This window comes from Lampetra planeri, chromosome 14 (assembly GCF_965212315.1).
Source record: "Lampetra planeri chromosome 14, kcLamPlan1.2.h2, whole genome shotgun sequence".
Taxonomy (NCBI): domain Eukaryota; kingdom Metazoa; phylum Chordata; class Hyperoartia; order Petromyzontiformes; family Petromyzontidae; genus Lampetra; species Lampetra planeri.
Genome location: NC_136120.1, coordinates 196,570 through 212,738, shown reverse-complemented (window position 1 = coordinate 212,738; position 16,169 = coordinate 196,570). Strand labels below are relative to the sequence as shown.

The window sequence follows — 16,169 nt, the reverse complement described above, 5'->3', positions numbered from 1 at the left end:
ACGACGCGAACACCACCATCCGCAACCCTCAACCAATGCCACCGCGACAACAGAACAATATATACAAACCGGCGAGTGACAATAGCAATGTGTATACAAAAAAAAATAAATGGAAAATTTTTTTTTTTTCTTTCGACTCGTGCAGTGTCCCCTTTTCTTCCGAGCGTCCCTACAACGGGACATTATCCCGGCAGAGGGGAACACCGGGCGAGCTCGGTGTAGAGCACAAAAAAAACCCGTCCTCATGAAAATTGTTGAGACCTAGCCCGAGTCCGCCTTGCCGGTCCGTCGTACGGCACCAGACGCGGTTGAACGTCCGGTGGTGCCGGCGGTTCAGGAAGACATCGGCCAGGCATCGAGGACTCGTGCGTGCCCCGGGGTTCAGGCTCTCGATGGTCAGCAGCCGTCAAGCCCGAGGCACCTGGGGGTGGGTCAGGTGGAGACACGTGAGGATCAGCCTGCGACACCTCCCTCCCCGAGTCGACGGTCACATCACACGCCCGGTCGTCACGGCACAGAACGGGGTCACACGGTGCCGCATAGGGCTTCAGTCGGGAGGGGTGCACATACCAACGGCGTTTCCCCCATTTAATCTGTATACTCTGGGGCCGTGCAACCCGCACAATTTCCACCGGTCCCCTCCAAGGTCTCAACAACTTGGGGGACGTAGCCAACGGTGCATGTGGACAATGCAGCCAGGCCTTATCGCCTGGTTTCCAATCATGCGTATGCACCCTCCGCTCATGCAATTTCTCGTTTGCAATTTGCCGCGACCGCGAATTCAACCTTGCCCCCTCCCGCGCTTCAGTCAATTTGGCGATATTAAATTTGATGTGGTCTGCCAATTTAGATTTTGCACGTGGCTGGGAAATCCCCAGTTGGACGTCCATGGCCGGATCGGCCTCCCGCCCATACATAAGAAAAAATGGGGAAAACCCTGTCGCCGCATGAGGGGCCATTCAATAGGCCGCGAGTACCCCCGGCACCTGTAAGTCCCAATCAACCTGATCGTCGCAGACCTGTTGGCACAACATAGACGTAATCGTTCTGTTTAGACGCTCAACCATCCCGTCAGTCTGCGGGTGGTAGGGGGAAGTACGCACTTTCTTTGTACCCAACAGGTCGCACACCTCGCGCAACAAAACGCTCGAAAAATTCTTCCCTTGATCCGTCAGCAAGCGTTCGGGGGCGCCCTTGTCCAACACATAACCCTGGACAAAGGCGTCCGCCACCGCCGCAGCCGACTGGTTGGCGAGCGGCCATGCCATAGGCCATCGGGTGAAGTATTCCACGCCAACCAGCAGGAACCTATTTCCCCTTGGTGTAACCGGAAAGGGCCCCAAGATGTCCAACGCTACCAATTCGTTTATACGCGAAACCTGAATGGATTGCAGCGGTGGATTAGCCGCCAATGGTGGCGGTTTCCTTTTGGCGCACTCTACGCATCCCTTAAGAATATTCGCCACGTCGTTACCCATCCCCGGCCAATAATAGTCTCGCTGGATTAGGGCGAGCGTTTTGTGAAAACCCAGATGCATGAGCCGTTCATGAGCTGCCAGAACAATCCTACCCCGCATAGCAACAGGCACCACGAGCACGTGACGCCGGGACATGTTGTCCCACCTCATCAACAGACCCTGTCTGCACACCCAGGAACCGACCCGCGCCTCCCCTTGTTCAGGAGCGCCAACTTTCCGACGCAGCGTAAGTAGGGAGCTGTCGGACATCTGGAGGCGGCCCCACTCAATGAGGGGCAACGACAACAGCGAATCCCTCCCCGTGGGGGCGTCCTCTCCCGGGGTGTCAGTGGCGGCGAGCGCAACTCCCGGGGCGCCGGCGACCGGGGGTTTGCACCGCGCTGATCCCAACAAACATGTGCAGTCCGTGCACGGCGGCAACCGCGACAAGGCGTCCGCGTTTGAGTGCCGCAACCCTTTTCGGTAAATCGTCGTGAATTGGTAGTCTTGAAGGACCTCCAACCATCGGGACAATTGGCCCGATGGCTGCGCCACGCGCATAGCGTATTGTAGAGCCGCATGGTCCGTCCGGACCGTAAAATGACGGCCGTAAAGATACGGCCTGAATTGCTGTGTAAAAAACACAATGGCTAACAATTCACGACGAGTTACGCAATAGCGTTGTTCTGCGGGGGAAAGAACCCTACTACCGTAGGCGACCACCCGTTCAACCCCCCCGACCAACTGTGAGAGCACCCCCCCGATACCCGTATTGCTGGCGTCCGTGTCAAGCAAAAACGGTTGTGTGAAATCGGGGTAACACAAGGGGGGAGCCTGCACCAAAGCGTCACGGAGGGAGCAGAACGCATCCTCCTCCTCTGCCCCCCAGTGAAACCTCACACCCTTAGCCGTCAAAGCGTGCAGGGGCTTGGCTATGGTGGCAAATTGCTTGACAAAACGACGGTAATAGGAGGCAAAACCAATGAAACTACGAACCTCCGTGACCGAGGTTGGCGTTGGCCATGAGCTGACGCAATGCGTCTTAGCAGGGTCCGTCGAGATCCCTGAACGACTCACGATATGGCCCAAATACCTGACAGATTCCCGAAGCAGAAAACATTTAGCCGGTTTAAATTTTAGCTTAGCGGAACGCATCCTGAGGAACACCGCTCTCAGTCGCTGGAGGTGCTCCTCGAAAGTCCGACTAAAGACGATAATATCGTCAAGATAAATCAAACAGGTATCCCATTGGAGGCCTGACAAAACCAATTCCATGAGTCTCTGGAACGTGGCGGGGGCGGAATGTAAGCCCATGGGCAAACGGTTGAATTCAAAAAGGCCCCCAGGTGTGCGGAAAGCAGTTTTAGGTTTAGACTCGTTATCGAGTGGCAATTGCCAAAATCCAGAAAGCAGATCGAGTGTGGAAAAAAACTGCGCTCCCGCCAAGGCATCCAGCGACTCATCCATCCTGGGGAGCGGATACGCATCCGCCATCGAGATTTTGTTTAAGCGGCGGAAATCGACACAAAACCGCAAGGACCCGTCCTGTTTCTTTACTAGGACAATAGGAGCACCCCACGGACTAGAAGAGGGCGAAATGATATCGGCCGCCAACATATCATTAACCGCCGATTGCACATGTTCCTTCTCGGCCGGGCTGAGCCGGAAAGGATTCTGACGAATAGGGGCCGCGTCCCCTGTAGCTATGTGGTGGCGCAACAGGTCAGTGCAGCCGATATCGTACTTATGTTTGCTGAACACGTCAGCAAACTCGATGAGCAAACCCCTCAATGCTCCCAATTGCACCCCGGACAAGTTAGCAGAACCCGCACACAGCGAGTCCAACCACTCAGTCCCCTCATCACTTTGAGGATGCGACTCGACAGTAAAATCTGCTTGAGCCACGAGCCGTTCCTCAACGGGCAGCGGCGCGGCGTGAGCCAGCACCGTTCCCTGCGCAATTACGGCCGGCCGCGACCCCGTATTCAGGACCATTACAAACGGCTCACTGTCCCCTCTCACCATGGTTTGAGCAACCGCTAAGTCGAGGCCCTTACTGGCTCTGTTTGACGGCCCCAACAGCACCCCCTGTGCCTCCGCACCCACCTCGAGTGGCTTCCTGAACCGAAGGGGTACTAACATTTGCGATCCTGGGGGTACCCGTACAGTGTGGGTCGCCAGCGCCTGCACCGTCGCACAAACCGTGCGCACTTTGATAGGGCTCGACAAGAAGGCAACCCGCCGACCTGACGGAAGCTCTATGCAGGCCTGATCAATAAGAATTTTGATGGGCATTTTTGACAAAAAGTCCGTACCTAGCAAACAGGGAACGGCCAGCGATGATGATACAAAAATAGGGCCCGCTAATTTAATGTCCCCAATGCAAATAGTCGCCCGAATCTGGCCGATGATCCCCAGGGATCCCCCATTCGCCGCATAAAATGGCACGTCTACCGGCAGAAGGGGTCTACTTTGGACGGGAAGGATGTTATAAATAAGGTCCGAGATGATGGTGGCCGACGCACCCGTGTCAACAAGCACCCGGACCTCAACCCCGTCAATGAACCCCGTTACCACGGACGACCCGGCTGACGCAGCCACGATCCTGTGGGCCAATTCGGACCACTCGACTGCTTGCGGGCCGCGTACGGACCCCCCCCCGCCGAATTGAACCCCCGGCACCCAGCCGCGAACCCCCCACCGCGAAGCGGCGACCCGAATGTGCCGTGTTTGTGGACCGAACGTGTGAGGTGCCGCGACTTGCCGGGTTTTGTTGGGATGACTTGTGGCCCTGGTCGTCGTCCCGACATGGTCCTGCGGTGCGCGGACGCGGGGCCCGGCACCCGGCTGCGACGTGACCCCGAAGGCCGCAGTTGTAGCAGACGACGGACGTCGTAGGTTTCGGTTGCTCCAGCTTGCGGGGCGAATGTGTGGGCGAACGACCTCCCGTTCTCCACTCCCCCGGACACGGTGCAGCGAAGGCCCGCTCCTGCACCGCAGCTGGCTGAGGTTCGGCGATCGTGGCGGCCAGTGCCGCATTCCCCGGCCATTTGCAGACGACCCCCGGCTTGCGTTTGAGGACCTCGTACGCGTGAATGCTCGTGGCGATCGCCAGGGAGCAGATCTCCATCTCGTCTGCCACGTTGATGGGGACCCCCAACTCGTGGGCCAACACCAGCAGCTGCTCCGTCACCATGGCGTCCTTCCCCTCCTTATCCATGCGGGGAAAAGCCGCGTCCGCCAAGGCGAGCAGTGCCGTGCTGTAGGCTAGCGTCGTTTCCCCAGCCACCTTCCGCCGATCGTAGAACTGGTGGCGGCACGTGGAGGGCGGCCCGAACACCTTCGCCATCAGGTGTAGTGCGGCCTGGAGCGTAGAGCGGGACGACCTTGCAGCAGATGTGAAGGCTGCAAGCGCGTCGTCGTCAAGCATCGCTGGCAACGCACGCAGGGCAGTGGTGTCGGACCACCCCGACATCTCCTGATGAGCGAGGAACCTTCGTTGGAAGGCTCCCCAGTCGCCCCCATCCGCCTTGAACGCCGACAGCGCGGGCAATCTTTGCTGGAGGACCCGATCGTCGTCGACGTCGGAGAGATTTTCCCGCGCTCCGCTGGAGTTGTGTAAAATGTCGGCTCGGTTGTCAGGCGCAAAATGGAGGGCTCCGGCGCGCGCCGATGACGTGGGCTGCGCTGCGCGGAGGTGTCCGGCCACGTGGCGTCCGTCTTTCCCGCCAATCGGTGGCGGCCCCCCAAAAACGGCGGCAACTTCCAGGCTTTTGGCGCGAAGCGCCCTTTGGCGGGAATCCTCCACCGTCGCTTCCTCCACGACCCCCGCAGCCGTTTTTCCGCTCGCCGGAACGGAGATGTCGGCCAAGACAGCGGCGGCGGCGAGTAGCAACTCCGCCAAGCGGGCGTGCGCGTCCTGGAGGCCGGTGTCGGAGGCAAGCGGAGCGTCGGCCATCACCGCGAAGTGCTGCATCGGCGGCAACTCCTCGTCCTCTACTCCCGAGGTCGGTGTCCCCGGTACGCCGTCGTCATCCCGATCTCGCTCGTGGGTACGGGTAGTCTTCCTTGTGTCCATACTTCTTGAAGACAGGTTTACTTCTGACGCCAGTTGTAATGTAGTAACTCCACGGGAGACGACTTCACGGGTAACACACTCTTTATTTTATCAAACTTGGTTACAGGTGACTAACACCTACTTTGTATCTCGGGTGACAAACACCCACTTCGCTACTTGGCGACTAACGCCCACTGAGTTACTCGGATGACCAACATCCACTTAGTACTCGGGTGACAAACACCCACTTAGCTACTTGGCGACTAACGCCCACTGAGTTACTCGGATGACCAACATCCACTTAGTACTCGGGTGACAAACACCCACTTAGCTACTTGGCGACTAACGCCCACTGAGCTACTCGGATGACCAACATCCTCTTAGCTACTTGGCGACTAACGCCACTGAGCTACTCGGATGACCAACATCCACTTAGTACTCGGGTGACAAACACCCACTTAGCTACTTGGCGACTAACGCCCACTGAGCTACTCGGATGACCAACATCCACTTAGCTACTCGGCGACTAACGCCACTGAGCTACTCGGATGACCAACATCCACTTAGCTACTCGGCGACTAACGCCACTGAGCTACTCGGCTTCACTAGGTCTTCAGCTCCGTCTTCGGGTCTTCAACTGGGTAACTCTCCCCGAGTGCTCTCGCGCGTCCCCCTTTATACCCCACCTGCGGACGTCGCTGCGAGCACCCACTTAGTCGACCAATCGCCGGGTGCTGGCTACGATCCTCTTTTCCCACATCTCATCGTGCCTCACCACTCACTCCGCGCCGCCTCGTCATCTGTCACTCCCGGCGCGCGCGTCCACACCACGCCCACAACGCGTGCCCAACCCCGCACCCCGCGCCGCCCCGTGATCCATCACTGTCACAGTCGGCGCACGTCAATACCACCACTACATTTGCAAAGTCAACATCTCTTGTTTGACCATACTTCACCCTGCCGGTCAGTGTGGGAGTGAGGGGGTAGAGGGTCCATGACTGCTTCAGATATAAGTCACCACTGATGTTAGCTGTGGCTGGGAATTGAACGCAGGTTTGCCGGGTTATAGTGCAGCGCGCTTATCACTGCAGCCACCACTTCCCCCGCACATCTATGATACAAGCAAAATACAAACTCGGGTGAGGTATAAGGAGATGGTTTAACACAGCAGGTATGCCTTATTTTTTGCTTTTCTAAAGTATAAAGTGGCATTTCTATGATCCTACAAAAAAAACGTGTGGAATTTTCAAATGTATTTAATTCTGTGAACATTTCCCAGCCTTTTGTGAGGTTTGCATGCAATGGGTGATGCAAGTTAAACATTGTTTTGTAATCATAACAGTGCCGGCTCAGTGCTCTGACTCCTGCGTCATCTGATCAGTGCGTGTGTGTATGTTTTTGTGTGTGTATGTTTTTGTGTGTGTATGTTTTTGTGTGTGTATGTTTGTGTTTGTGAGTGGAGCGGTAGTGTTGTGGTTATAACGCTGTGCCACGAACCTGGCGACCCGAGTTAAATTCCCACTCATGGCCAACACCAGCGATGATTATATGAACTGGTCCTAGGACTCCCCTAGGTCGACTCGGCCTCAAAATTAGTACCGTACCTGGTGAAGTGTTTAAACATTGCCACTCGGAAGACAAAGGTTGCCGGGCGTGGTGCTGGCCACCCACCCCTCGTGTGGTCTACCAGCCTTCATAGGTGCTCGCTAGCAGCACTTTCCCCAACAATATGTTACAGGCTAAATAATAAATACATTTGAATGCGATGTTGTCCATTATTGTGTTTCCCTTTCATTTATTGTCAGCACTTCTTTTCATAAAAAAAATTATAACAGATCAGTCACACCTCTTTGTCAATCCATCGCTGGCTGACGAAAGTCAAAAAGCCGACTGGCCAGCCAATGCCTGGACAGTACGGCTTGGTAAAGGAAGGGTACGGGTCCGGCTGAGATATCGCTCAACACTGATGTTAGCCATCGCCAAGAGTTAAACTCAGTTGGCCGAGTTCATAACTAAAGCACACAAACCATTGCCCCACCACTACCACCACTTATCTTCATGCAAACTTGCTACTGAGCACAATTGTCTTAACAATTTAATTCAGTACCGCTGCGTAGGTTTTTTTTTTGCAGTCGTGAAGTGTAGCTCTCTGACGATTTGTTTTCAGGTTGCACCGCCAGTTGTCCAGCACATTGCCCGACGTTTCGCTCTACAAAACTCCTGCCCAACAACACGTGGTAACAACCCTGACAACACATCATCAAAGAGCCATTTAAATTAGTTAATTCTCACATAGCCCTGTACTGATAAGACTCCCCCCCCCCACCAATATTATCCATGGTAAAGATTTTTGTGGGGTTTGATGGCGTAAATATAAATGTGTCGTTAGACCCACCACCACCCGACACAGCCAATTAGTAAGGTTTGTCAATGTAAACAAAACGTACCAATTAGTGACGACTTCAGCACACCGGTGGTGTGTTGTTGGAGAGTAAACCCACACCATTTACGATTCGAGTACTGTGGCGTTTCACTGATGATTACAACAACCGGCTTCATCAGGCGACTATCCAGAATTGTGAAGAAGTCCTCCTGTTTCGGTCTCCCACCCACCCACCACGTCTCCACTCACCTGCTGCACGTGCACCCATTCCTGAAGTTCTTGCACGAAGCACAAGCGCGCCAGCTCATCTGAGTCCATGGTGCTCGCGGGAGAGCTCAGCGTTCGATGGACCCGGAGCAAGGGGGCGTGGACCCGGCGCTCGTGGGAGCCCGAGTCGGAGCTGCCCACCTCCGAGCAGGAGTCGCTCAGAGTGCGGATCTGCCTGGCGGAGCCGGCACGCCTGCGTTGCGCATCGAGCGGGACATATCGGAATGAACAATCCGATTGCGTGTTCGTCACTCCCCGTCAGCTCTTGTCACCGTGTGGTATGTCGCGCGCAGGCACGGAGGAATCCCGGCTGATCTCAAAATAGCGCACATCGAGTTCTGCTGCAAAGAGTTCTAGAGATTCCTGGTTGGATGATAGCGTGAAGGTGACAATTCTGTGAAACGCCAAGTCTTCCAATGCAATGTGCCGCCTATGTTTACGACACTTTCATTTGTTGATGTGTCTTTGAATTGGATGAACAATACATTTTTGCCATTCACCTAATAATCGGAATAAACTGAATAGAAAAAAACATGTACTTAAACAGTGAGAGCCATAAATGTATCAATGTGTTTTGTGGATCAGTGGTGCGGTGAATAGAGCGCTGTACTATGAACCGAGGGACCTCAGATCAATTTTCAGCCACAGCGAACATCAGTGGCGAGCGATATCTGGAACTGGTCCTGGGTTCCCCATTCACCATGTGGTACTGACCAATGTGTCGAGGTATGATAAAAACAGCCGCCGTGTATGTGTATGTATGGGGAGGCCGTTATTCAGCAGTGGGTTAACAACAAAAGGATGTAGGTGAGTATATAACAATTATTTACATCTGTTCTTGGCAGTAGTTTGTGAACAATTCAACAGTTATTAGACGTGACATTTCCGTTCATCACGGTGTGGTGACAGGGCCGTGAGTATTGAGTCATTTATTTTGAGTCAATGAACTTGCACATCTCTTTGTGAGATATACAATCACCTGTTAAAAGTATTGTTTTGCACCATTATATGGATTGAATTACAACATATTAATAATCAGTCTTCGAAGAGGACGAAATTAAAGCGTAGCAAAACAAGTCTAACGTTTGACCGCTGAACATTTAAGACGCTCAGAATTGCCCAACCTGCCACTACTAAAATGAACTTACCATATATATGAAGAATATACCAGTTTACAGTATAAACGAACTTATATTCATCTATTTATCGGTATACATAAACAGCGCACGTATTACTCTCCCAAGCTCAAGATGTACAATGTTAAACAAAACTGATCGTAAAAAAAGCTATAGTAATCACAAAACACTGCAAACACGCGCACGCAAAATGTGAAGGCGCTGGGAATTTTCACGAGACCTCGCGATGTAACGAAGGCACTTCAAAAAGCGAGAATGTTAAAAGAGTGGTGTACGTCCAATTAAAATTCAGTATTCATTGACACTATTTTCTCGGACAAGTCCCGTCTTGCTTTGGCAAACACACAACTTGTTCGCCTTCGATAAAACATCACAGCATCCACGGTCAACTTGCATGGATACATTTCAACCTGGAAATCACGAGCACAATCTATATCTTTTAAAAATATATAACAATCAAGAACATTTCGAGTCGGGCAATATACCTCTGATCGTATCAGGTTATATTACATTGACATATAAAACGATAAGTCAACTCATATAGCACCCCTTAAAACGTTCAAACTTCTGAGTAAAACAAACCTCAATTGTGTTATTTTAAAGGAACACCGTTCCCTTATGTTTGACTACACAAATTCCCACTACAGCACTCGTATAAACTTCCTAATCAATGATGAGCCACCGTCCTTTTTTGAGAGCACAGAAGTAACAACCCACGCGCACGTCCCAGACGATGCTTACCTGTCGCTCCTCCGAACGTAGCTGTCATAGCCGCCGTTAACTGAAGGGGTCGAGCGAGGTCTGTCCCTTCTGCTACCGCCGTGGCTCGACAACGATTCACCATCCTCCCTCGCGCGAGCCCTGGGACGCTCCACTGAGCTGCGTTTGTAGGATCCTTCCATCTTTAAGGCTTCGTCATCGCACAACACCGCGCGTGGGCAAGTCGTGATCGCAACCCAACCACACACAGTGTGTGGTTGTCTGACAGCATTCTTAGTGGCTTGCCAGAAAGCCAACAGACCGGTTTCTATTTTTTTTACCACCAAATCGTGATCCACGCTGTTCCCATCGTGAAGACAATCGCCACTATTTAGGCACTACCGCTCCTGGCGGTGTAGGGTTTTGCCTGCGCATAAAAACGCACGCGTGCATGTCGACACATGACATACGCACCAACTCGCTCTCCCCTGCCTGTGAGAGGCAGACCACAGACACCCACCCGCACGTCAACACACACCCACAATTCATTCATGCATGATTCACAAACACACTGGTGTGCTGTACTCAAACTCGCGACGAGGCTTAACAGGCAGATGGTCCGTGATCAAATTGCGACAACGCGCACACAAAAAAGGCACGTTGCAGCTTTTCCAACGCAACCACTTTTTTTTAACGCGATGACATGCTGCGACACAACAGAAATGTGCCATCTTCAATATTAACAACAATAACCTTTCAAAAGTAGTCAGTCAACCATGAGGCTCATGCTAAGGAAGATATTCATTTGATTAGATAGGAGCATTGTTTTTATTGATTTCTACAGTAAACATGTATAATGATGATGATGATGTGCTTTACCACAGTTTTACAATTTTGTGTATAATTGTGTTGACATTTCTGGGAACATATCAATCAATACCTTCAAATCAAATGGGATCATGTGTGTGATTACTAAATTAAATACCTGACGTTAAAAAGAAACCTTACATAATAAAAAAAAAATACTTCACGTACACACCCATCCCACATCCATAAACACAACAGGAAAGGATCTGCCAAAGAGTTAATGGGCATCCAAAAAAAATACACCCCCCTCTCCACCGCTACATTAATTCAATGCATGAAAAGAAGTTGCACGTAATAGCATTTCTTTTGTTAAGTGATTATGTGTGCATACCCACAGCATTGTAAAAGTGCAGCGGAAGAGATGACAGCATCAGCAGTTGCGGAATGTTGTTGACCTTTTGGCTGACCCTAAGAGCTTAGAGTTACTCTCTGCACAAATATAATACGCAAGCATTTTAGTTGAGCAAAAACACAATATGCCGAATAATTATCATTGCACATGGTGGTCCAGATGTCTTGTGAACTCCAATGAATTGACACCTAACATGTTTTTTTCCTTAGCATATGTATTTATGTTTTCAATAGACCTTACTTTGAAAACATATTAAGTTTAAGATAATTCAATTGGGGTCATAAGACATCTGGACCGCCCTGTATAGGTTAATTTGCATTGGTTTTATTTACAGGCATTATTGAGAGTGACTGGTATACTTTAAAAGATTACTCTTTAATCAAGTTTTATTACTATTAATTTGAATATATATAAACGCAGGAACCAATCCCTCGAGAAGTAAATTGATTAAATGCAAGTTAACAGGTTCCTTCGGAATGGGCAGGTAGGAACTTGGTTGGACAACGCATTCGTGCGATCCGTGTCACGCTGCGCAAGCTGCGTGGGGCGGCGCGTCACGTGGTCCTGAGCCCGCCCGAAGCGCTCTATGAAATACAAATCGAGGGCGTGGCTATGCACGACAGACAGACAAATAATCCCTGGTGGGCAGTGTGGAACTGTTGTTCCTACCTGTAATATGTTAACTCTTATCGACGACAACTTTGATTATAGTGCTGTTCATTGCTGACCCGATGACATGTTGGTCTTCTGGATCTGTGCTCAGCAACCATAACGAATGAAAACAGGCCACGCATATTCCTTCGAGTAAAATTGTCCACTGGGAAAATATCACCTCGTGAAGATGCCGGGGGATTGAACCCGGGGCCTCACACATGCGAAGCGTGCGCTCTACCACTGAGCTACATCCCCATGCTGGTGCTATCTGGGCGCAGTTCCACCTAGGCACGGGGTGAAACTTCGTCAACAGCTTCTTCCCCTCCCTCGTCACCCCACTCACTCTCCTGTTGGCCCTGGGCCCTGTACCCATCGAGTCTGCAGAGTCCAAGCAAAATATATATTTTTGAAACAAAAACAAATAACAAGAATACATGTGGATGGATCCAAAAATGCTTTCCCAATTTATTTATTCTTGGAAATATTACTGGTAGGAACCTCCTGGTTACACCAGTCCACAGGGGATTCTTTTGTCCGTCCGTCCATCGTGCATCCAAAAATGGTAGGGGTGGGGCTGGGTGGAGAGGGGAGGGTGGGGAGGGGCTGGGTGGGGAGGGTGGGGAGGGGCTGGGTGGGGAGGGTGGGAAGGGGCTGGGTGGGGCTGGGTTGGGGGTGGGGCTGGGTGGGGAGGGGCTGGTCAGCCCGTGGTGCCCTGATAAAACTCAACATTTAACCTACTCACACCGGCTTGTGCCAGCCCTCACAGTCGGCCATATTTTCGGAATACACCACGCCGCCGTTGACCCTGGCCATTGACCGAGCAACCCAACGTTCCTACCAGCTCCCTCCGCAGGAATGTGTTAAATTCGAAAGTAAAAAGTGTTTTGGATACTTTTAAGCACTTGTTTTAATCTACAAATTTTTAAATAAACCATTTTATAACTGTGTGCATTGCTAGTTATACAAATAGCAAGTTCCTGAAATCAACAGAAATTCATCCGAAGGAATCGTTCATTTAGGGTAATATTTACGAAAGTTAATGTGCACCCCGATTACAGGGATATTGACACAGCCCATTGATTTTGGAAATCAACCTTTGTCGGAAACATAAATTAACCAAAAGGTTCCAACATGGATATGCCAGGGATTGAACCCGGGACCTTACACATGCGAAGCGCGTGCTCTACCACTGAGCTACATCCCCACCACACTGGGTCAGTCTGAACCCAGTAACGTGACCTCGTTGTGTAAGGGGGCTATCGGGGTCATGGCCTGAGTTGAAGAATCTACTCGGAAACCTCGCAGATCTGTTCCATTTCCCGGTTGTTAGATAGCGGCACTTGGAAGCAAGCAATTCCTGGGCTATTTCTGAGGACCATGAAAGTGACATCTCATCCACATTAGGGGTCATCACAAAGAACACACGGCTAGATGAATATGGCCCAGTGGCCTAATGGATAAGGCACCAGCTTCTGGTAGCTGGGGGATTGTGGGTTTGAGTCCCATCTGGGTCTTTAGTGTTTTGTTAAAAATTCAACGATCATATTTCTTCTTCAAATCCCAATTTGATTTCCCATTCAATTACCTAGGCATAATTTACCTCTACTCTTTTCAAGAAAATTTTCCAAGTATCCTGATATAATTCCACTCGTTGAGTTCTCCAGACTGATTTTCGTCTCACCCACTCCGTTTGACCACCACTCGGCAGGTCACACCACTTTTATATCGGCTTCTTCCACGCACTGCTCGAATTTGGAAGTCCATGCAACGATATAAAGTCTAATACTGGTAGGAACGAAGTGGACCAGCCTACAATAGATTATATCGTCCGTCCGTTTGTCCGTCCGTCTGTCCGTCCGTCCGTGTAGCAACATCGCCCCCTACTGCAAACACTTGGCATGACCCTACAAAAACCTTTAGACTCTGTGAGGCTTTCCTGGCTAAACAAGTGTAACATTCCCTTATAATTCCCTCAGATAGCTTTAAATTAAAACATTTAAATTAATGAGGCTTTCCTGGCTAAACATGTGTAACATTCCCTTATAATTCCCTGAGATAGCTTTTAATTAAAACTTTGAAATTAAATAAAAAAAAACTCACAGCGCCCTAAAGCCTACAGCTAGGCCTAAAGCCTAGAACTAGGCCTCAAAGTCTCCCTCTGTATCGTACCCCCGCGTGTGTGCAAGGGAGTTAATGTTTAACAATGTTACATTCCCTGATGCTTTTAAATATAAACATTTAAATTTAAAGCTTTTACATAAATAATAAAAACATTTAAATTAAAAATTATCTCACGGCGGCCTAAAGCCTACAGCTAGGCCTCAAGCCTCGAACAACGCCTCAAACTCTCCCTTCGTATCGTTCCCCCGCGTGTGTGCAAGGGAGTTAATGTTTAACAATGTTACATTCCCTGATGCTTTTAAATAGAAACATTTAAATTTAAAGCTTTTACATAAATAATAAAAACAGTTAAATTAAAAATTAACTCACGGCGGCCTAAAGCCTACAGCTAGGCCTAAAGCCTAGACCTAGGCCTCAATCTCTCCCTTCGTATCGTACCCCCGCGTGTGTGAAAGGGAGTTAATGTTTAACAATGTTACATTCCCTGATGTTTTTTAATATAAACATTTAAATGTAAAGCTTTTACATTAAAAACAACTCCCTACCCCCCCCACCCTCATCGGCGGCTCTCCAGCCTAGAGCCAGGCCTGGCAATCTCTCCCCCGCTAGGGGTATTACAGCGGCAGGGGGCGGGGCTACGCGGGGCTGGGCGGGGCAACGGCGGCAGGGGGCGTGGGCATGAGGTGGAGGGCGGGGCTACGCGGGGTTGGGGCGGGGTTACGGCGGGGTTACGGTGGTAAGGGGCGGGGCAACGAGCTGGGGGCGGGGACACCGAGATGGGGCGGGGCCACGGGTGGCCGGGGTGGGGTTACGCGGGTGGAGGGCAGGGCCACGGGGCATCCACTTATTGGCGGCCATTTTTTGCCATTTCATTTTATTATAGCCATTCAATTGTTCGTTCCTACCAGCCCACCCCGCAGGGTCCTGTTAATACAGGTAGGAACAATATGTTCCACACTGCCCACCAGGGATTTTTTGTCTGTCTGTCTGTCGTGCATAAATAAATATATAATATAAACAGCTCTTTGATTGGTGGAGACCTTCTGCCGGGTTCGGAGAGGGGAGGTACCTAAGGGAGGAGGGTCAGGGGAGGGGCCTAAGGAAGGTGGGAGTCAGGAGAGGGGCCAAAGGATATGGGGGGTGGTCAGGGGAGGGACCTAAGGATATGGGGGGGGGGGGTGGTCAGGGGAGGGGCCTAAGGGAGGGGGCGTCAGCGGAGGGGCTTGAGGGAGGGGGGGAGGGGCCTAAGGGAAGGGGGGAGGGGCCTAAGGGAAGGGGGGTGGGGGAGGGGCCTAAGGGAGGGGGGGGTAAGGGGAGGGGCCGATAGTTAAGGGGGTTGGCTCCCTGCCTGGCTGCCAGCGTGGTGAGGATGTAGCTCAGTGGGAAAACGCACGCTTTGCATGTGTGAGGGACCGGGTTCAATCCCTGGCATCTCCATGTTGGAAGCTTTTTTTGTACTGTGTTGATCTGGTCCCGTCTGTTAAAGATGTGGTTCCAGACATACAGTACCCTGGCGTCTACAAACTAAGTTGCCTCTGTGGTAGCAGTTACATTGGAGAAACCAAACGACATGTCTCGGACCGCATCCGCGAACATAAAGCAGACCTGAAACACGGTAAGACAAACACCTCAGCCGTGGCAGATCGCTGTTACAATTCAGTGGGCTCACATGACATTGACTTCTCCAAGACAGAGGTTCTCTGCAAGCCATCTGGCTACCATGAGAGATTCGTTCATGAGGCGATCCACATATACAAACACAGAGACAATTTCAACCGAGAAGATGGATTCTGGCTCAGCAATCATTGGAAGGACGTAATAAACCATTTCGGATCTTAACTGATTGTTGTTCACGTTTACGGCGACTTTCAGTCCGCAATCCACTCACAGGCATTAACTGTGTATCTTGTGTTCTCCACAGAGAATGCATTACTTGCTCCGCTGTTGGTGTTCGGTCACCGCTCTCCCATTCACATGTTTCATTGCTTTAACATCCCATCCCTTTGTTATTGCTACCCCCCCCCCCCCACCTTGAACCCCCCCCCGCCCACCTCCTACGCATTTCCCATGAATATGCTTAATTCCTCTTGATATGCACATCCTTTTGTTAAGGCGCTCTTCTTACACCCCCCAACTCAGCTTATATATAAGCTCCCAGCTTGACAGGTTCTCATTC

The 16,169-nt window shown here is 51.1% G+C and overlaps 1 protein-coding gene and 1 non-coding gene across 3 annotated transcripts in view; both read right to left on the bottom strand.

The window, feature by feature from the left end:
• Positions 1-10,485, bottom strand: part of LOC144722270 (uncharacterized) — a 53,719-nt gene extending 43,234 nt beyond the window's left edge. For both annotated transcript variants that reach the window (XM_078600363.1, XM_078600364.1), the window contains exons 1-2: positions 10,042-10,485; positions 8,147-8,357 (exon numbers count right to left, since the gene is read on the bottom strand). In XM_078600363.1, coding sequence (XP_078456489.1) covers positions 8,147-8,357; positions 10,042-10,202 — 372 coding nt within the window. In that variant the 5' untranslated portion in view covers positions 10,203-10,485. The remainder of the gene's footprint in view (positions 1-8,146; positions 8,358-10,041) is intronic.
• A 1,569-nt stretch (positions 10,486-12,054) lies between these two features.
• TRNAA-CGC (transfer RNA alanine (anticodon CGC)) lies at positions 12,055-12,127 on the bottom strand. The gene has a single exon. It is a non-coding gene; the product is annotated as a tRNA-Ala (tRNA).
• Between the last annotated feature and the right edge of the window lie 4,042 nt (positions 12,128-16,169).